This window comes from Varanus komodoensis, unplaced genomic scaffold (assembly GCF_004798865.1).
Source record: "Varanus komodoensis strain SLA01 unplaced genomic scaffold, ASM479886v1 scaffold12, whole genome shotgun sequence".
In the NCBI taxonomy this organism is placed as follows: Eukaryota; Metazoa; Chordata; class Lepidosauria; order Squamata; family Varanidae; genus Varanus; species Varanus komodoensis.
In genome coordinates this window covers 744,495-765,947 of record NW_025335349.1, presented here as the reverse complement: position 1 = coordinate 765,947, position 21,453 = coordinate 744,495, and the positions used below count along the sequence as shown (strand labels likewise).

At 40.1% G+C, this 21,453-nt stretch overlaps 1 protein-coding gene across 2 annotated transcripts in view; it reads right to left on the bottom strand.

The window, feature by feature from the left end:
* Positions 1–4,945: 4,945 nt before the first annotated feature.
* LRRC1 (leucine rich repeat containing 1) overlaps positions 4,946–21,453 on the bottom strand; it is a 94,430-nt gene continuing 77,922 nt past the window's right edge. For both annotated transcript variants that reach the window (XM_044421535.1, XM_044421536.1), the window contains exons 11-14: positions 15,115–15,230; positions 12,757–12,929; positions 11,922–12,058; positions 4,946–8,028 (exon numbers count right to left, since the gene is read on the bottom strand). In XM_044421535.1, coding sequence (XP_044277470.1) covers positions 7,870–8,028; positions 11,922–12,058; positions 12,757–12,929; positions 15,115–15,230 — 585 coding nt within the window. In that variant the 3' untranslated portion in view covers positions 4,946–7,869. The remainder of the gene's footprint in view (positions 8,029–11,921; positions 12,059–12,756; positions 12,930–15,114; positions 15,231–21,453) is intronic.

Here is a 21,453-nt window from a genome sequence, read left to right as displayed (position 1 = left end):
ATAAGGGGTGAGGCAGTCCCTAAGAAAACTCGGTTCCAAGTTGCTTAGGTTTTATGGAACAGCAACAGTTTCTGCCTACACCTTTTCATGGCAAGATGAAGTGAGAACAGCCCCTTCACTGAAGGCAAAGTCTGAAGGCACCTGCGGCAGCCACCTTGCTAAAGCAAAGCAGGTCTGGGCCTGGTCCATCCGTGGAGAATATATCACCTGTGAATTGCATGTAGCTCCCTGCATTTCCACAACCCACTGAGTAAAAGGTTTTAGCATGTATGAACATGAATGGAAGATGCAAAGGGTTTATAGCACAATTATAGTTAAGAAATAAGCAATTTAAAATTGCTTCAAGTGCTCAGGCAGTGACAGGTATCTACAGAGGTTTATGAGCAGCTGTTTCACAAGGTGGGACCCTCCTGCTCTTGGTGACTCAAAAGCCACAATCTCTTTCGGAACAGTTACCACCTCGTGGCATCCATCCTTTCTAATGCAGCTTTTAGGAAGTCAAGGATTTCAGTCTTTTAGGCCGTATGCTAACTGAAATTTCAAGTAGGCATTTTACATTTTAATCCACCCATAGCTGTAGCGGACTATAAAATATATGTAGGATATCTGGCAAGTACTTAAAAGTGGGTAATCTGTATAAATAAGATAGACACATTGAGTATTAGCAAACCTCCGGTGGGAGAAAAATGGCAAGTGCACACACGGTATTGTACTGTCTTCTGCAAAGACTAAATCAGATTTAATTTATGCTCAACATCCTTGATTGATATACTTTTTTAACAGAGCAACCAGCATGCCTGACTGTAATGGTGCCATCTAGTGGTTCCTGTTATATAGTGCTTCATCTGTTTCTGAAACTTACCACTTCATCCTAGCTGGTTGCCAACTTCTGGAGTCATCAAATCTGCCGAATCTTACAAGCTATTTATTGTCCCTGCAGGGCAGAAACAGAGGGGCTGTTCTGTTCCCTCTGGCAAGCAGACTGTTGGCCAAAGCATACATTACTCAGTTGCAAGTTTCCTTGCATCTGGAGATGGGGGCTAGATCGCTCAACAAAAGGATTCATAAATATATAAATTAAATAAATTCAGAAGTATCAGCTATGTTTTTTTTTCATTTTTACTTTATATTAGGTGCAGGGGGTGAATCCACATCTTAAAATGAGCTCTGCCTTCGGATCCAAATTTGGACTGGGGAGGTGGGCTCCAAAACAGAGATGGAAGAGAAACACAGACGAAACTGCTGGTGTGGCTGTCAGTTTTAGTCCTGGGAGGCAAGCTAAGTTGCTTCTGACCAACCTGCTTAAGAGGACAAAGATTGTTGATCTGCAATAACTAAAGCTGTAGCAGAAGGTGTTCTTTAAATTTTACACTTCAAATCTGGTTTCTAAAGACCCTGCTAGGCCCCAGTTCTAGGTAAGATATCTGGGGATAGCTGTGGGATAGCTGTTTGGAAACCAGATTTTCATGAAATTAGCAATGAAAGGAAGAAAGAACTCTTGGCACCAGTGGGATCTTTGTTCTTGTTGCCAAGAGAGAGTGGAGGGGACCTGATCAGGTTCCAGTAGTCAACAAAGGATAAACTGTTAATTCCTCCTACGCCCACCAAGATCCCAGGCCTGATTGAAACCACATACTTGCAATTTACATTCAAAGCAAAACAAAAAATATCACTAATTGTATAAATGATGTAACATCTAGTTTGGCTCTGACAGTCTTCCCATGATGATGATCTATAGATAGGACAAACAAGAGCAAAAGTATTTGGATAGGAACTCGAAAAATCTTCACCATCTTTGGACATCAGATTGTGTCACAGTATGTATCAAGGTGCAAAGTCCAGTGAAGAAATAAATCCCCTTTACATGCAAAGGTCGGGGACACACATGCTGCTTTAGGGCTGGATGAAATAACCCAACACTGAAGGTCTGAAAGGGCTTGACCTAGAAGGCCAAAGGCAGAGATCACCGAACTGCACACTTTTCAGCCAGAGCAAGCTGGAATGACACAGGAGGACAGAATTCCTGACAAGACAAACAGAACATCGGGATTACTGAGCACCTTTGCTGGAGACATCCTGAAAACATAATCAATGCATCAGGCAATAGTTCCAGTGTGACTAAAGTTTTCATCACTTGAGTTACGTATCACACAGCTTATCTGACTTTTTGGAAAGAATGCAAATTTACCTTACCAGCCTTAAGTTGATAGCCATACAAGTGAGGACTTACATACAGGCATCGTGAATTGAATGTTCAGATTCACAGGTCGGTAACCCATCCCCTCCCTATGTTTTGGACTTCAGCTCCCATAATCATTGAATTTTGCTGGTTGGGGTAGGTGGGACTTGTAATCCAAAACATCTGAAGAGTAATGCCTTCCATGGAGCTTGTTTGCAGGTTTAGCTGAAACATTAAGCCTGAATGACTGACACAGATGTACTGACAGCAAGAGCTGGTAATTTTGGTGTTCTGGCCCCATGTTTATATTCCAGCTGAACCCACCCTGACAACTGCTTCGAATTTCATCCATCAGGCTGAAACCTTCAGTGCCTCTGTAGCTGCTATTACTTCCTCCAACCCAATCACATGCACTGCTAACTCAGCACAACAATCCGTATATACCTCTGGGACATTGTACAGCTTCAGGAAGAAATGTGGCACAAATATAATCTGTGTTAAGATAATTTTGGAACATCTAATTTCAGCCTAAGATGGACTGCACAGGGAAATTAGCCTGGTACCTCCTATGTAGGAGAACGTTGATACAGCTGTTCAGGAGGGCAAAAAGCCTACCAGGTGCTTACTTTTTACTCCCTAATGCATCTGGTTTTTGAGATAATTTTAAAAAATATTTAATAAGCCTGTAAGGATTAATGCATGGTACAAAAGTTCTTGGGAGGCCAACTTTTAATGTACGTTGCTCCAAAGCATTCATTTCCAGAGTAACAGATTGGTAGCTGACACCGGGCTAGGTTTGTTAAATTAATGTATGTCCTATGTTATGGAAACATATTTAACAGCTGCATATGGAGCATGTCAGTCCTTAACAGCATGCTTTTCAGTTGACTTTGTACTTAACATCTGCACTTCTTATTGCTTAATAATTTACAAGCAATAAAGAAGCTATAGCAGATAAGTTAGTGCCTTAGTCTGAAAATTACTGTTGTAATTTAAGTTCAGAAAATGGACTGCTTCACACATGCGAATGGACTGCATGTACATCCTTCAGAATTGTCCACAGATGCCAACTCTATAGTTCCAGGATTTAGCAGCATATTTTTGTAGAAAGTGTAGAGGGCTTGTTCAACACAGTGCTCTTCAAACAATGCTTCTGCTGAGATATCAGAATGAAATTTAGCGTAACACAACTTTCCATTTAATAGTCCAGCACCTGATTGACCCTCATGCCTGTTTTCGAGGAAGAAAATTTGCATGCAGATGAAGCAAGGGTCCTATACATTGTGGATTCTGTCAGAATCTGGAGTGCAAACCTGTGTTAACTGTATAATTCATGCAGTGAATGCAAGGGATTTTAAAAAAATATGTTTTCTTTTAAAAAAGTAAATTTATTAGTGTTCTGAAAAATAAAACCAAAAATTAATTAAAATTGAAAAACAAAACAAGAACACATTGTTAACTAGTCAATAATGTACAAATGATTAGATTATGTCACTATGATTATAAACTTTAATTCTAAGTAAGCTTGGACAAGATTAACACATACCCCTTCCTTTCTCTCCACAACCCACAGTAAAATTGCTCCATGGGTTTCAAAGGACACAATAGCCTGTTGTGGGCTAAACAACCCCTAAAACTCTCTGGGCTCTCAGGGTACCTTGTTTCTAAAAACAATAAACATGACACAACAACTTGTCGTGGCTGGTTACCCACTGGCTTGTTTCGTGCAAATCCAGTCAATTTGCTTCTTTGGATTGCTTGCACACACTACCGCATTTCTGTGGAAGCTGGTAGAAGCTCCACCACATACCAGCATCAGATTTTCATTCTACCACCCAATCTGCATGTCAAGGCAAAATTGAACCCAAGAGTTGCAGGAATTAATGGAGTGCACTAGCCATGTTCAAACCATTAATCAATAACCTAGGAACATCCCATTCCTGTCTTGTTCTGTAACGTGTAAATCCTGTGACTCTGGGTTGTTTTCAGCTTCAAACAGTTGCAACCACCCCAAGGCTTTTCTCCTCTACACATAATGAAGCGACCGAGGAGCAAGGACATCACTGGGTTATTAACTGAAAATGGAAATGTCTTGTTCGTAGTTCACATACTCCACCTGTCCCTGGCAGGAATTTAACCACCCAGAAATTGGTGTTGGGATGCATGAACCAAGACTACATGTTACGAATATGATGAGCTGATACAAAAGCACACTGCATCACTATGTTGTATTTCCCCCTTTTTTCTCTACGATGCTTATCCATATTCTGAGGGCAGGGGAGACAATGAGCCATGACTGAGGCTTCTTTCCTTACTCCTACTGCAGCATTCTGTGGTGGAATAAAAATGTGTTTGACTCAAAAGATAATCCCAATGACAAGATAAGGCAGCTTAGAGAGGAGAGTTACAGATTCACATATTACAAGAGAACCAGGGAAGGAGAAATGTAATCAACTCAGGTTGATGCTTCACTGTTTTAGGTAACATAAACCAACTTAGGTGCAAATACAGCCCAACATATTGGCGGGAACTGAAATTTGGTGGAAGAGATGTCATGCTCTTGATCTATAGCATGGATTCTAAATGGTAAAATCACAAGAGCATGAGCATTTACAAGGGAGTTAAAAATCAGTTTGCAATCTTCTGGTAGAAATACTATATTGCTTAGATCCCAAGATTGCCTGTGCTGAATTAGCTTTGGACCATCTAATGGATCACCACATTTGAAGGGTAGAAACTATATTTGAAAGCAAGGAACCATGGAACTTTGAAAACAGAAACCAAAGTTTATGTCAGAGCAATGTACATTATAAGCAAAGATTAACCAAACAAATTATAAACAACACCTGGAGAGACAAAGAATTTAATGTATGTTTTGCCCACACACTGCAGGATTGAACCACTAAACAACCATGTTCACCAGGTACAAAAATGACCCTTTTCTTGGCAGGGACGGCTCACACAAACATGATCATTTCTTAATTTTGCAGGGATCAAAATGCAAGCTACCTGGATCTCTTCAAGTCTAATGTCCATACTCCATCAAACACAATGGCTTGACTTAAGATATGTTAACCTAAGGAAGTTTAGAAGCTTTCCACCCCTTCCTCCACTCTGCAGCTAGCTGCATTCCCTGCCCCAAGTCTCTCTGAAGGATCAAGTCCCCCCCACCCCACCCCGAACAATGGCTGCTGGAAGGAAAGGATGGAGAACTTTCTGTTCTGTGAACTACCACAATTTATCTTAACCAAACAAGTACTTATGTAGTCAATGCACCACTTCGGCTGCTATTCTTCAAGTGTTGAGGAACCAAGTGGTAACACAAGGAATATACATGCATCATAAAATCACCCCTTAACACAGTTATTACAGACCAGCTGAAAACTTTGAGTGAGACTCCCCTAGTGTTCCGACTCCAACTCAGGTGTGGAAAAGGCGTTTTTCTAAAATTTGCACAATGCTGTATCACTTTCTTCATCTACTTTCATCTACTTTATAAACTGTTTCTTTCTGAACTCTCTGGAGAGGCTCCCTGCAAGGCCCACTTAAAATAAAACCCTTACACACAACAAAAGTTGGCAAAGCTCCAGATCTAGCCTATGGTGCAGTCATGAGTTTTACTGTAAATGTAATGAGGAAAAGCTGAAGAAGGAGCTAAGTGTTTCTGGGGGGCATCCTTCACAGCCATAATAGTCCAAAGCTGCTTTTCCTGAAGAACACACGGTGCATTAAGAACAAGCAGATCTTTTCACAGATGCTTTTGTAACAATAATCCACCTACACAGTCTTTTCCTTAATATATTTACATGCATGTCAAAACAGATGCTTTACAGACAAAAACATCCATAGAAAAATGTGAAGTTTGGGTTCCCCCTGGTAACCTCCCTTCTTCTATTGCTTCTGAGGTGATGACGGGACAGGGAAAAACACAATGATAATCCATATTAAGAAACTAAGAGTTTTCTGTTTCCACCCCAAATTGCAATTACACTCTGTTACAGCACACACTCAGACAGATGCACTCCAACCCCCTCCCCCCACAGCCCTTATGATCTCATAGTATGTAAATAAGAGTTCCAGAGGGGGACAGCATGCTCAGAAACATACAGTTAATTCACAAAAGTAATTTGGTTGGTTTCAGGCTCGTAAAATGCTGTATTATATGCTTTGAAGATTTCCCATCTGCCTGTGCAATCCATTAAGCAACCATGGGTATGTTTTCATTTGGCACAACGAGGACACAAAGTGAGTTTTTCTGAAATAATTCACATTTGTCTGGATGCTGAACTGTCTCCTTATCCATTCTTTGGCCAGCCTGCAGCAACTAACAAAGCTACCTTGTAAAGCAACATCTGTTTTATTTGAGTCTATTTATCCAGCAAATAAACAGTGGGTATCAGCCTCAGGAATTTACAGTATATTTCAAAATAAATCTGAGCAATCGTTTTAGGGGTCAGCACTGAACAGTGGATAGTATGACATATAACTCAAATTAATACACATCCTTTTTAGTAGTAGTTTTAGTACTAGAATAAAAAGGTTACTGAATCACTAAGACTTTTTAGTGTTTTATTAGGTTTTATAGAGATATAAAACCTTCCAAGTAGATCTGAAAATATCATGCCTGTATAGTATATAACATTCATTTTCACAACTTATGAACCTGCTGTTGTGCATTTTGTTCCGTTTTAAAATGGTTTACAAATGGCACATTTAAAAGTGGGCACCTGAAATTTAGTAACTACAAATGTTTCAGCAGCCAACATGATTTCTTTATGAACATTTTTTTAAAAAAGTGTGTCAGTGCACATCATAAGGCAGTGGCTATTTAAACTCTAGCATCATCATGATGATAGAATGAAGGTAATTTAAAAATAGGTTTGCAAAGGGAAATTAAATGCTAATTGTTTGCAAAACAGCATATCTAAAGAGATACCTTATTTAAACTAATCTCACTGTTCCTTATTTTTTGTTTAATCTGATATGGGTTGCATTAAGGCACATGTAAGATACAACAAACATGAATATCCATGGAATTCCTCTTGCACAAATAGTAAAATGTACCATTTAAATTTCTTTAAAAAATGAAATACAACGTTTGCTAAGAAATTCCTATACAAAGTTATAAAATTTACACCATCTGAGCTGCCAAAGAGGTAAAAACTTATCAGTTCTCGATAAACTATTTTTAATTGTACGTCAAAGCGGGCAATATAAATACCCCAGCCCTTTAAAAGGCCAAAAAAAAGAGGACAAAAATAAAACCCCACCCAACAGAAAAATCCCGTGTTATGAGACGCATGATTCCAAAATAGTGTGTTTTCCTTGTTCCAAAAAGAAAAAAGAAAGAAAAGAAACAGAAAGCTTAAAATCTATTAAAATGACAACACTGGAAATTATGGGAATAATTCACCAGCCAACAAACAGGAGCTGTGCAAGCAAAGCACAAGACCGTGGGAGGCATTTCTCAGTGCACTGCGCCCTCTGCGTTCAAATGCTTGGACTGAAATAAGGCACTTTTCTTCCAATGAGAAGCACCCTCCAAAGAAATGACACAAGGACGAGATGAGTCAGATCGGATTTCTGGTTAAACACATGAAAGTTGATTGAATGATATCCCAGGATGCAACAGTAACGATTCAACAGCAGGGGGAAGACACAGGAGGCAAAAATCTGGAGGACGCGAGTCTCTACACAGAAGTGGTCACTCTGTCATTGGCATTATTGACCTCATTTTTGTTTGAATCCAGTCCTTTAGCAGCATTCATATCATTCCGTAAATTTTCCACTGTCTTTTTCATGTTCTTTAATTCCCCAGGGTGAGGAGTGGCTCGCCTTAGAAGTGTCCTCTAAAAACAAACAGTGGAGTAAATGATTTTTCTTGTGCCTCTCTTTTAAAAAGTTTATATATATATATATGTTAATTGTTTTACAGATTTAGTGACCAATTATTAGGTTTACCATGGAATGTAAATATCGGTTGTCAGCTTTTAAAAAATTGCTTAGTCTGATAACAAATGTAGCAGGGGATATATATAACAGCTCAAGAGATGCCAGTTGTGATACAGAGAAGCAATATGCATGAAGGGGAGAACCACAAGCACAACAGGTATGTTGGTTCAGACACAAAACAAAGCTCATGCTTCTTCTACCACATGCATCCCCTCTGTGGGTAGCAGCACTGGGCTGGATCCATACTAAGCTAGTTGCGCCTAGTTGAAAGCAACTGCATCAAAGACATGGCTAATCTGCCCCACTGTTTTCATTAGGAACCAAGCAAAACTTAGTCTGGATTCAACATTTTGACCTGGTCCGCATGACCACCACAACAATTATGAGTTGTTTAAGCCATGCTGGGCAGAATTTGCATATTTGATGTCCAACTGAGGCTTGTCATGTCACACAAACCCAAAGACTGTGGGAAACATGAGGCAGTGTGGCACAGTGGTTAAAGTGCTGCAATGGTCTGGGACAGAGGATCTGGGTTTTAGTCTCCACTTAGTCATGATGCTCACTGGGTGACTTTGGGCTAGTCACTGACTTTCAGCCTCACCCCGCTCACAGGGTTGTTGTGAGGATAATATGGGGAGGAAGAGGAGGAGTATGTAAACTTGTGGTCCTTGTAGGAAAAAAGGTAAAATAGAAATATAACAAATAAGTAAAATAACTATCATAACTAAATAAATAAATAACCATCAGATAACCCAACAACAGGCCATGGGTTATGCAAGGGTGGTGGAGCCCTAACAGAACCCATGTTTCTTGGGTTTACACAACATGGGAAGCTGTGACTGGGCTCTGCATATTCAGTGGAGCTGCTCAACCACAGACCACCGTGACTTGATTAAGTTGGCTGGTCAGTCATGCAGACTGGCTCACTAGGATGAAAATCCACAAGAACTGTTCCCAGCTCCAGTCTCCCATGACATTATTTCTGGCTAGTTATTTCAGTCAGTGGCTTTCATATAGCTATTCTTTTACCTCAGAGAGACTGTGCTGCTCAAGACATTATCATTCTTATTGCATGAGAAATGAATAAAAGAATGTTCCCAAGGAATTATCTAGACATCTTACTTCTCCTAAATAGCAGACCCCAGCACAATGGCCCATGATGAACTGCTTTTAAAATAGAGGACTTTCGAAACATATTTATGTGAAAGCAGTTGCTGTTCTGGATGTGTGACAGGGCGTAGATTTCTGTTGGCTATGCCTGTTAAAATATATTGCCCTACAGTGTCAAATTTCATGATGAATCACTGCCCATCACAAAAATGAGGGCTATTTTTACAAAATTCCCGGGCTTTTAGAAGAAGTTGAACTCTCTATTTTATCATTATGGATTTCATGTGATATTTGGGCTACTTCACACTTTGAAGACAATGTTTCAACATGCTTCTGGTTTCAAAACTCTGTAAGAATCTACTTTGGAAATGTGGTGCTCATATATCTATTGAACTGCCTGCTAACATTCAAGAGACTCGAATACATGCAAGGATCATTTTGCATATGCAGATATAAAATGTGACAATCTTAGAAAAGTGAATGTACCAGCTATGTGAAAAAGCATCTACCAGCATATGCATTCTGACTCACAGTAGCCCCCATTAGTTTTACACAATGGGATTTTATCTGCCTTTAATTTGCGTTGGTTCTTAAGAATAAAACTAGGTGAAGGGAGCAGCTGATTTTGTGTCAAACAGTGTAATATTATACTAGCATTAGTATCCCTGTGAGGTAGGTTAAGCTGAGAGTGAGTGGAGTGGCTCCAGGTGTTCCAGAGAGCTTCATGGCCGAGTGGGCATATCTATTTGAAGGGACTGCTGTTAAGAAGTTAGGCAGAAAAGGCAGAACAGACATTTCAGGCAGATTCCTCTTGACCCTGAGTGTTGTTCTTTTTCTGAACAAGTAAATACTTCACATGATTTAACAAGAAACAGAGAATATCAAGAGCTAAGACGAACTAGCAAACCTTGCATTAGTTGCAATTGGCAAGACTATCTTGGACAACTGAAATGTGTGTTCTGCAATGCCTACCAAATACGAACTCTGATGGCGACTGAGTACTACCTCAGCCTCAGCCTTTTCGGGCCAACATGGAGGACTAAAGCCTATGCTCATTTTAATGGCATATCTACCACCCCTGCTTAGTGCACTTTTGTTCCTTCCTTTAGCCACTTCATCTACAAATAATGTCATTAAGTTAGCTGTTTGTTAAATCTGACATTATAAGTTAAATAATAAAATGCATAATTAAATTGGAAGTACCTCAGACAAATAACGTGGTCCCAAATTTCAGCAGCAAATCAGCTCTTTAGCAAGGGCCAACAACATTGCACTCGTGGGGGTTTACCCAAGTGCAACACTTGAGCACTAGAGCTGCGGTACCACTGGCTACCACAAGGGGATGGGGGAAGGTAGAACCAATCTCTGCCTTTTGTGGTGCAGTACACTAATTGTAAGAAAACATCTATTTTGTACTTGTCACACGGAGATGGATAGAGACCTGTTCTCCCCTGCAGAGGAAGGCAGGATGCGCTCCAACAGAGCAAAGTTCAGGGAACAAAGGTTCCATTTAGATGCCAGGAAGTACTTCCTGACAGTTAAGACCCCGAGGGTGTGGAATGGGCTTCCACGAGAGGTCGCTGAGGCCCCATTGGTGAGGGTGTTCAAGGATAGGCTAGACATGCACATGGTGGGCATGTCATGAGCGGAGCCGGCTGGAGCCGGGGGTCAGACTAGATGGCTCAGGAGACCCCTTCTGACTTGCTCAATTTCTACATACTTTGAAAAAAAGGTGGCAGTCACTTTTCAAAGTAGGACCATTTCTATAGCATACATGAAATGCATTTTAGGTTTAGACTCAGGACCACTGTACATATTACTTACATCTTTAGCTCGTGGCCTTCCAGAAGTTTTGGCTCAAATAAGTCCTAGCCAGCATAACAAATGATCAGGGATGATGGGAATTGTAGGTTGAAACATCTGGAGGACCACATGTTGCCAACCCCAATTTAGGTGCATGCCGAAAACCATCTTCAGTGTGAATGTACTATACAGTTACACTGACCTGGGAGCCCTCGCTGGCTGCAGTTTGGTATCTTTTATGACTCAAAAGTTTAATGATGTATGTGGGACCTAATTTCACAGAGCATTTGGACGGAGTGGGTGTATATTTTAGTGGAGGTCTAATAAGTACAGTGACAGATGCTCCCACTAGACCCTCCTTCATTTGAGCAGAACACGAGGCTTTTTCTGCCAGATCACAGGTATTACAGTCAACTTGCAATGCAAATGGTTATGAAATGAAGGAGGGACAATGGAAGTGACTGTGGGGAAGATGACAGACAGTGTGATGGGGTAGGAGACAATCCAATGGAAAAAAAATCCCATAGGGGTTGCTGCCTACAAAAACACAGGGTCCACAGCTTGTACCTTCCACAGAAATCCCTACCTCTATTTTGCTTTTAGCAAACTGAAGGGAACCACCTTAAAGAAGCAAAAAGGAAAGAAAACTAGTCACAAAACACCAAGTAGATCTAGATTTAAATATTTATTTGTTTCTCGAAGCAGAAAGGGCTTTGGCCCACCCCACCCCCACAAGAAGTCTCTGATCAGAAACATCCAGCAAAATCAGCACGTAGGACTGTTTGCTGGTACCACATCAGTTAACTCTGGGACAATCAGTTGTCCGATAAACCATGCTTACCACCCGCTTTTGCATTTGTTTTCTGACAAAACATACCATTTCATTATCCTCTTCATCTTTTTCATCTTCTAAAAAGCGGATTGCACTGACTCTGTTTACTGCCCGTTCATTCCATGTTTCATCTGACATTTCATTTACCAAGCTCTCCAGTGCACCACAACGGGGCAGGTTCTCTATTACGACAGCAGATAGCAAGCGGAGAGAGCAAGTTTGCATGTTAGAGGTGAATGCTGTTGTGCATTCAGTAGTCAAGACTTTGCATGGAAAACAATGATGGCAACAACATACAATACTCACTTGAGAGGTTAGCTGCAAAGATGCTGCTTACATTTAGTTAAGTAGTCGCACCGTTTTTTCAAAAAAGCCCAATGGTGCAACTTCACTCAGCGTTTCTGTCGCTATCAGAACACTCAGATCGGACTTTAGAACTACTTCTGGCTGATTTCCCCATGATTTACATTTCCCAAATGGTAATGTCTGTTATGTTTCTAGTGCAAATGAATACTCTCATGTGTAAGATTGTTAGCTACAAAGACTCTACTTGCTTGTGGTAAGACTTAGGAACATCTAGCTTATTGAAAAAACTGTTCCAGGATTAAACACAAGATCTGCATTTATTCAGCAACATTTTAGAAGTAAAATTAGGGGGGAGGGTAGTCAGTAAGCCATCCTTCTAATCATCTGGTAGAAACTATGCAATAACAACCTTAAAATTAGCATTTCTAAAAAACCAAGTATCCTTAATAGCTTATACATTTAAAATATTTTGTACAATCCTACTATGCAGGCAATTTGTTTTTAGTTTGTTTTTCTCATTACCCTGTCTGAAACCATCTTGTTTCACGTGAAAATGATCTCCAAATATATTTACCTTGGCAACCAGGCTCAGAAGGCATTTGAGGAAGTAAAACACATGTTAAAATCTTTTCTCCTATTTCGGGATCTGTGTCTGTCTGGAATGTCAGCAGAGGCTGGGACTGGTTATCAGACAGCCACAGTGCTTTCAGCTTCAAGCTAGTGAGTGACATGGGAAGATGTAGCAACCTAGAAGAGAAAACAAGGAAAAGTTCTAGAAATTTTTAAAAAGCTCTATAGAAGAAAGGAAAGAAACAAAATTTTTCAACAGGAATCTTTGTTGCAGATTAACATGAATACCTGTCCAGAAAAAGAATAAAGCGTTTCAGTGTAAAAATCCTACTCTTTCTCCTTTCTGCAGATGCCTTAGGTAATGATCTCTCTTGTAGCCTCACTGAAATTTTGAACTTCTTACATATTTTACAGCATTTTACATAAATTCCCATTTAGCTTTATGGATCATTCATTCTATGAAGGCAGATATATAAGAAACTTTTATGTGCCCTGCCTGGAATTTATGCAAGTCCAATGCTTACTGCTGAAAGCTGTACTTGTCTGCAGAAGTGCTAATGAAGAAGGGCTTATTTTTCCCTTTTAAGTGAGACCCACTTCATATGGCATACAATATTGTTATTGTGGTGAGAACTGGTATTAAAGTAGGCTAGAGAGAAATGTGTTTTATGTCTCAATCTTAAGTTGGATTTAAGTGAATGAGAATGTAGAAAGTGACTGAGCCTGAAAGGGACCTTGGGGCGGTGGTGGACGGCTCAATGAAAATGTCAGCTCAGCATGCAGCCACTGTGAAAAAGGCAAACTCCACATTAGGCATACACTGTATCCCCGAAAATAAGACCTAACTGAAAAATAAGCCCAAGCATGATTTTTCAGGATGCTTGTAATATAAGCCCTACCCCAAAAATAAGCCCCAGTTAAGACTATCAGCCAGACAGACGCATTTAGTATGTCTGTTGCAACACAATTCTGGGTTTGGAGAGTTATGACAATATCCAGAAGAAGATGGAATTACTGTATTTGAATAAATGTAGATCGTTGTACATGAAAAAATAAGACATCACCTGAAAATGAGCCCTAGTGTGTCTTTTGGAGCAAAAATTAATATAAGACCCAGCCTTATTTTTGGGGAAACACGGTAATTAGAATGGAACAGAAAATAAAATTATTAGAGATCTTACTTCTCTTATACAAATCCTTGGTGCGACCACACTTAGAATATTGTGTACAATTCTGGTAGCCTTACCTGAAAAAGGAGGCTCACAGTGCCTTTACCAGAGGTGGCAGGCCTTCACACCCCAGCTGCTGAGGAGCCTGGCTACAAGACTCTGCCTGACCGTCTTGCTTGAGATACCACCATATGTACAGAATGCTGGACTAGATGAACCACTGGTGTGAGCCAGCAAAGGTTTTCTTATGCCCTTATACAAACCAATGTATTGATAATCCAAATAACTCCACCCAACACTATGAAGACTCATATCACAACAGCTGCTTTATATTAATGCAACACCCAAGGTAAAGAGATTTTAAGTATTATTGATATTACTTTTTTCATAAAGGGAGTCTGAACTTAAATGACATTGACAGGACAATCTGAGAGGAGGAAGAAGCAGAGGTAGAAGACACATCAAATCTCCTCATGGCAGCAAAGCAGAAGGTGGGAGGGTGGCCTTTTCCCATTTGTTTTCTTTTCTGGCAGCTTTTTTATTTTTCAAGAGTTCCACTCACACTAGTAGCAATGGGGAGAAAATGAAGTATGCCTAATTCAGGGCTGCCATAATTCCTCTTAGCACCACATCTAAGAGGAGGACTTTGGATCCTGAGGTTCCCCTATACCTGCTCCCCTTTTGCTGCTATCACTGGTAGTGCATGAATGTTGCATGGACTGCAGCGATTTCCTTGTTTTCAAAGGGGATACTTGCAATAACAAATGTCCTTCTCTGCCAGCAGGAAGGAAGAGCTGCTGTTATCACAAATAGACAGTCTAGGACACTGCAGGTGTTTCAGAATCCCTGCCCTCTGGCCATGCAGACTAAGGCTGATGGGGTGGTAGGCTGAAACACCCAGAAAGCACCAGGTTGCCTATGGCATCCTTCCCAGGCAGGACTGTAGCCTATGATGCCTGGGTTCTTTGCTGTTAAAGCATCAACTTCATTACAGATTGGGTACTACTATTCTGCAGGGCTTTGGCAAATCTTAGAATAAATAAGCTTGGATTGCTTTGCTAGCATTAACCTTAACACCATCTCAAAGTCTTCTCACTGTCACTACCAAATGTAAGAAGGTTAATGAAGCTGCAAAATTCCACAAAGAGGCATCACAAAACTCTTTTGGATGTATGATAAAAATGAATACTTGCCTGTTTCCAGCTACATCTAGGACGTGAAGTTCTGTGGCTTGGGATAATTCAGGAGGAATCCTAGATAACCGGTTGTCTCGTACTGAAAAAACATTTAGATTGCAACATCCACCAATCTGTTTTATGGAGGGAAAAAAGGAGATTGCCTTATTGGTGTTGATACAGTTTTACTATGTATGTAAAACATACAATGTGAGAGACTAATAGTATTCACTTACCAAACCCCAAGAAGTTATTAGGCCTTAGCAGTCAGTTTGTGCAACAACTCATTCTGCTAAGGGGTAGTCCAGGGAATTGTATTCTAATGTCTTCTCAGTGTCAAAGCTATACAAATGTCAGGCTTTTCTCCCTATGAAAATGCAGCTGCTGAAGGCAGATACAAACTGGGACCACAGTGGGGGGAAAAGGGTTAATGTCTGCCTACCCCCTCATGCTAAGGTCCTAATTCAGATCAGCTTCCCCTTGGTTGCTTCTGAGTAAGAAAGATGGACATAAGTGCTTCCTAATAAGATATATTAAAGGTAATGTGAATTTGACCTTCTAATTTAAGTTACTAGAGACAGCTAGAAGTAATTAGCATGGCAAACCATAACCCTTAAATAAATAAATGGACAAGCATAGGATTGCACTGTAGATGACTTTACTGCTGTTTTGACTGTGTTGTTATTGCTTTTAACGGTCCCAAGACCATTTGATAGTGGATAAGATACAAATCAAATCAAATCAAATCAAATAAATAAATAAATAAATAAATAAATAAATGTTACTTTTCTTGATTTCTTCAAAGCTGAGTAAGAATGGGCAAACTGACTTACCCAAGGCAAGATGCAATGTTGAAAGCACTGATTGCCAGCTTACTTGCATGTCAGTGGCTTGTACCAGACAAGCACCTGAGAGTTTGCTACACGGCAAGTACTGAATTTATTGTAAGCCGCCTTGAGACTACGGTAGTCTCAAAGTATATATAAACAAACAAACAAACAAACAAACAATCTCCTATCCATACAAATGACATAAACTGAGTTCAATTTGTGTTATTTGAGCAAGAGTGCACTGTCAGACACCTCTTACTCCAAAAATCAACAATTTACATGATCTCCAAAGTGTAACTCAACTGCTCAACTGTAAGCAATGGATTCCCTTTTTCTACAGAAAGGAAAGGAAAGGAAAGGAAAGGAAAGGAAAGGAAAGGAAAGGAAAGGACTCTATTGTGTGCTTCCTAAGTTGTCTAGATTCATAACCACTATTTCTAAGTAATCAATCCTAGACATATTTATTCTAACATAGAAATAAATTGAGTAAGAATAATGGAAATGCATAAGGTCTTTTTTCCCCCAGTGAATATCTCTGGGATTGGTGAACAAATCTTATCAATTTAACATATCAAGTTTCCCATTTCCTCTTATCCACTGCTGCAATTTCACCTGAAATTAATGTAGCTAACACCATCACCTTGAACTCAAGGATCAAACACTCAGGTTTAGTTCAAATCAAAAATTCATTCCAAGACCTTCTATGATAACGGACTTCAATAATGCATGCCTCTCTATATTCATAGAAAATCTGTTCCACTATCTGGATGATGTTTCTTTTTTCAGAAGTTCAAAAAGGCTAGACAGTTGCTACCACAAATACCAACTGCTGGCATAAAAGGAACGGTCCTGCTGGATGACGAGTACAATGCTTGTATCAACAAGCTGCTTGAAAGCCCCTCCTCAGCCTTGGTTGAAAGTCTAAAAATACAGTTTCGAATGACTCATTAAGTACTAGCCTAGCTACTGGAGTGTGCTCAATTTTGGTTGAAGCTAATTTTCATATTCTTTTCCCTTTTATAACTGCAACCCTTTTCACTCCCCTCCCCCCAAACTATCCTTTTCATTCCACTTTGCTCTGTAAAATTTCTGCCAACATAAATATTTTCACCATATTCCCTTCCATAAGTAACAGGCACACTTTCCTATTTTCATGCAAGGAACTGGTAGTGAAAGCATGAGCAAGATGATTATATACTGTATTTTTAAGCTTCAGGCCCTTCCAAGGAGTGAGAAACCATGCAGTAAAAACTTTGTAAGTGCTCTGACAATTTCACAGGGTATGAGGTGCTTTAACAAAAGTATCCATTGTCTGCCTAATTGGTGCATCTCTCAAATGAAAAACTGAGAACAATTATTCTGGTTAGTGAATGCTAGATGAGCTGGCAAATGATGCCCTGTGGTACACAAGGAATATTTGCATTGAACAATTCTGTTTCAAGAACATAAGCAAGAATGAGTGTTGGCCATGCAGCCTTCCTGAGAGCATCCCACCCCTTACGCTGGAAAATCCCAGACTTTGGGGGTAATGAAAGTGCAGTGGTGTAGCCAGCCAGGTTGAATCATCATGCATTGAAAGCAGTCGGATGAAAGGCACTGGTGCGACTTTGGACTGAACAATACTTACAAGGTTACAAGAGTTTACCTGACTCAATTTTCCAAGCAGCTAACAATTAAGAAAAACACAAGAGACAGTTGTTTGGTTGTAACGCACACTATTATTTATGCAGACTGGACAGTGCCATTCACACACGCGCGCACACATCCCAAGAGACCATTTTCCCCCCACCAGAGAGCTCAACATTTCCACTAAACTTATGTTTACTTAGGCAAAGCTGGTCACTAGCTAGCCCAACATGGATCAGCAGCCTTGAGCAATTTGATATTGGATATTTGCCTGGGAAACGGACCACTATGGCCACATTGGGGCCACCTGTAAATTCACTGCAGGAAATCACATGGAAAACCAAGTGTCGTATGTGTTAAAATTGCCATTTCTCTGCACCCAATGGAAAATGTGGGGTAATATAGCCATGATAAAATATGTTCCCCTACTATAGGGTCAGGTAAGGCAACCAACTCCCCATGTGGTTAGATGCATCTTGCAGTGAGTTTACCAAGTACTACTATGTTTGCCACCCAGTCTGAGCGGATCCGATCGATGCCACATGAGTGAGCATTCCCTTGCATAAAAGAATTCCCTGTCCTCTCTTGTGTTTGTAGTCCCCACCCCAGCCACATGCCCCAAATCTGCTCTGGAGGGTCCCCCTACCCTCTGGAGTAAATATGGGATGTGTGCAAAGGGCTTCTACTAATCATCTACTAGTTTCTGCTAGCAATGGACCAGTATTGAATCCAACCCAATTTGATCACAGGAAGGATTCGATCAGGTAACATGTGGGCACATTGCAATTAGTTTTTATATGCAAGATGGTTATCCAAGAACCAGAAAAGGCCAGATAAGGCAAAAGGTGCACTCTGAATGTATGTCATATTTACATTTAAAATGTAAATGTAATGGTCATGCAGCTATGACCAAGTTATTAAGTGAAGATGCAGGCTCCAATCAAAACAAATAAGTCATCAACTCTGAACTGACAGCATTACACATTCCTTCAATCCTTTTTAAAAATAAGTATGTCTGTTCTGAAAAATAGAGTTCCTCGAGGATGAACAAAACACAAGTGTAACAAAATTTTGACTCTGCTATGCATAAACTTTGCCTGTAAGTGTTAGGTGCATCCCTGGGCATTTTAAGGGGTGAGGGCTCGGAGCTTCTTTTAAAGTCGAATTATACCTTGAGCCCACATGTTCTTGAAACATGTTCTTTGACTATCTTAAGATAAACCACAATAAATCAAAATGTTTTCTAGTAAGGATTCACCTTGCTGCCAGAATATTTTGAAGTTTGTGAAGGGGAAAACAGCCATGAACAAGGGTTAAGATAGTTTGCAAAAGCATATATCTACATAAAACAATTAACGAACACAATGATAATCGGCAAAATTATTTCGGAGTGCAATCCTATGCATGCTTGGCAGAAGAAAGTCCCACAATTTCCAGGTGGCACAGTCAGCATGGCTGACTGGAAGAATGCTGGGATTTGTAAGAATTTTTTTCTGTCTAAACATGCATTGGTTGTTCCCTGGATCTCAAAGTGATGCAGGGAGTCTTTTTTATCCTGAAAATCCTGTAAAATAAGGTCTAAAAGGACTAAGTGACAAAAGACAGGGGGGAGTGGGAGTGGTTACAAATACTAAAGAGCATGCATGTTTTGAAAATCTGCAATATCTGTGCCATAATACAAACCCAGAATACTTCTCTCAGCTTTTCTGTGGGATAACTGGCAGCCAGCCACCCATTTTATATTGTATTGATGAAACTTCCATTAGTCATAGAAACTGTATATTTGGAAACAAACATTTTTAGTTTCATTAAATAAATAGATTAGATAGAGATCGCATACAATGAGGGAAAAACAATGAAAGGCAGGGGAAGAAAAGTCAAGAGAACCAGACATTTGAATCTGAATGCTACTGTGGTATATATGGACTTTAAAAATGTCCCTGTTCTACCCAGATGCTTTACCTGACTGAGGAACACTGTGTTCATTTGCGCATTTTATGTTGCATTTCAGGTGCTCAAGTTCCGAGCTTATGCTCTTCAGTGTCTCAGGAAAACTCTGTCTTGCCATTTGTGGACAATGCTCGCTACTACGCCATGTGTTTGTTGTGTGTGCACATGTGTGAGTGTTTAATTCTTAAAATTCTACAAGCTATGCGAGTGAAATATCTTATGCAAATACATTTTAACAGATGCCAAAGTTAGGAGACCTAAGAATCGGCATTCATTCATTGTGTTCTGCATTGTTCCAAATTTTAGGAAGGAAGTCATTTGCTTTATTTTATGGTTGAGAAGCTTAGCATGTGGCTTTCTCCTGCCACCACAGAAACTAGCCTTTTCATTTTAATCCCTGCCTTGCCCCTATCCTAAACCAGGTATTACAGACTTAGTGCACTTTTAATTCTGCAGCACAACTGCCTGATCTTTTTTAACACAGAAGGAGATATGCTAGACCATTTTTTGGCCTTGATAGTGTTATCTGTTAATAGAAGAAGGAACAAGAAAACAATGTGATAATAGAGCAGCATAGTGTCATATTTACATTTACATAGGTACACATTTCCCCTCTTACTAACAGCAACACAAAGTGATGACTTGGATATGATAAATCAGCCTCTACAGATCAAGTGCTACAACTTTTTAATCAGTGCACATCACCTCAGAAATACCCATAGGAAAAGAGGCTGCCTCACGCAAAATGCTGAACAGAGTGATGAAATAAAGAACTGTACATTTGTTTGTGAATCAGTTCTTACTTCCTAAAGAGAACTCAAATAGGTAAGAATCAGAGCACCTGACCATTACTGCATCAAACCAACCTGCCTGCATGAGGCTGCCTGTTGAAATCCACCCACTCATTCCCCCATCTCAAACCCTTTTGCAATTAAGGCAGCCTAAACCCACTGCCTTTGCTCTCACCTGTCAGAATTTTGTCAGGGTTCTGTCCCAACACTTACAATGGAGGTTCTCCTTATTACATTTGGCAGCTCACTTTGTCATATTTCTGTAGGTGGTACTGATGGCTATGATTAGCTGCAGAACAGCCTGAATAGCTAGTTTATGTAACACCAGACACACCGTTCACCACTAGCAGATGGGATTTCAAGCTCTGAACAGCCACTTATGACATAATGAATAATACTTAAGATGGAAGAGAGACATCACTGTGTGTGTGTGAATATCTAAGGTTGAAATTGAATGGAAGGATTTACAGAAGGAGTTCAGAACACGAGCGACCCATCTGTAGCACATGTGGCACACAAAGAAAGCAGGGTCAGGTGTTTGCGAAATTTCTGGACAGAAGCAGGTAGGTTCCTGGCCTGGGCTGTGACATTCAGGGTGCAATCCTATGTACATCTGGACTGAAAACACCTTCTGCACCTCCCAGCATTCCCCAGCCACCATGCATCAGATTGCACTCCAAGTGATGCTTCTGCTGTACTTCACTGCTACATCCTCTACAGCCCAATAAACTGGAAAACTACCCTCAAGTAATAAGGAAAACTAGACATGCTTCATGCACACTAATGTAGCACTCACCGATTTGAATTTTGGCCTTGGATGAAAAGGGTAGGAAGAAGGGAGTTACAAGTTCTAGGTTTTTGCTATGTTGAATAATATTTTTAAATCTTTTTAACATCCGTTTCATAGATGGATGTTCAAGTTTTACACAGCGTTATCTAGGAATATTTCCTCTCAACAACACAATTATGTCTGCACTATAACACAATAGCCAATGTCATGTACCAGCTAGTTCTGAAGATTCTAGAATGTACATTTGATGTTTCGCTTTCACATGAAAATAACAGGGAGGATCTATATAATCATAGTCTGAATTCACTGCAGGGAGGGAAGTCCCTTATAAATGCATAAAATGCAAACAGGCACAAAGAGAGGTTAAATC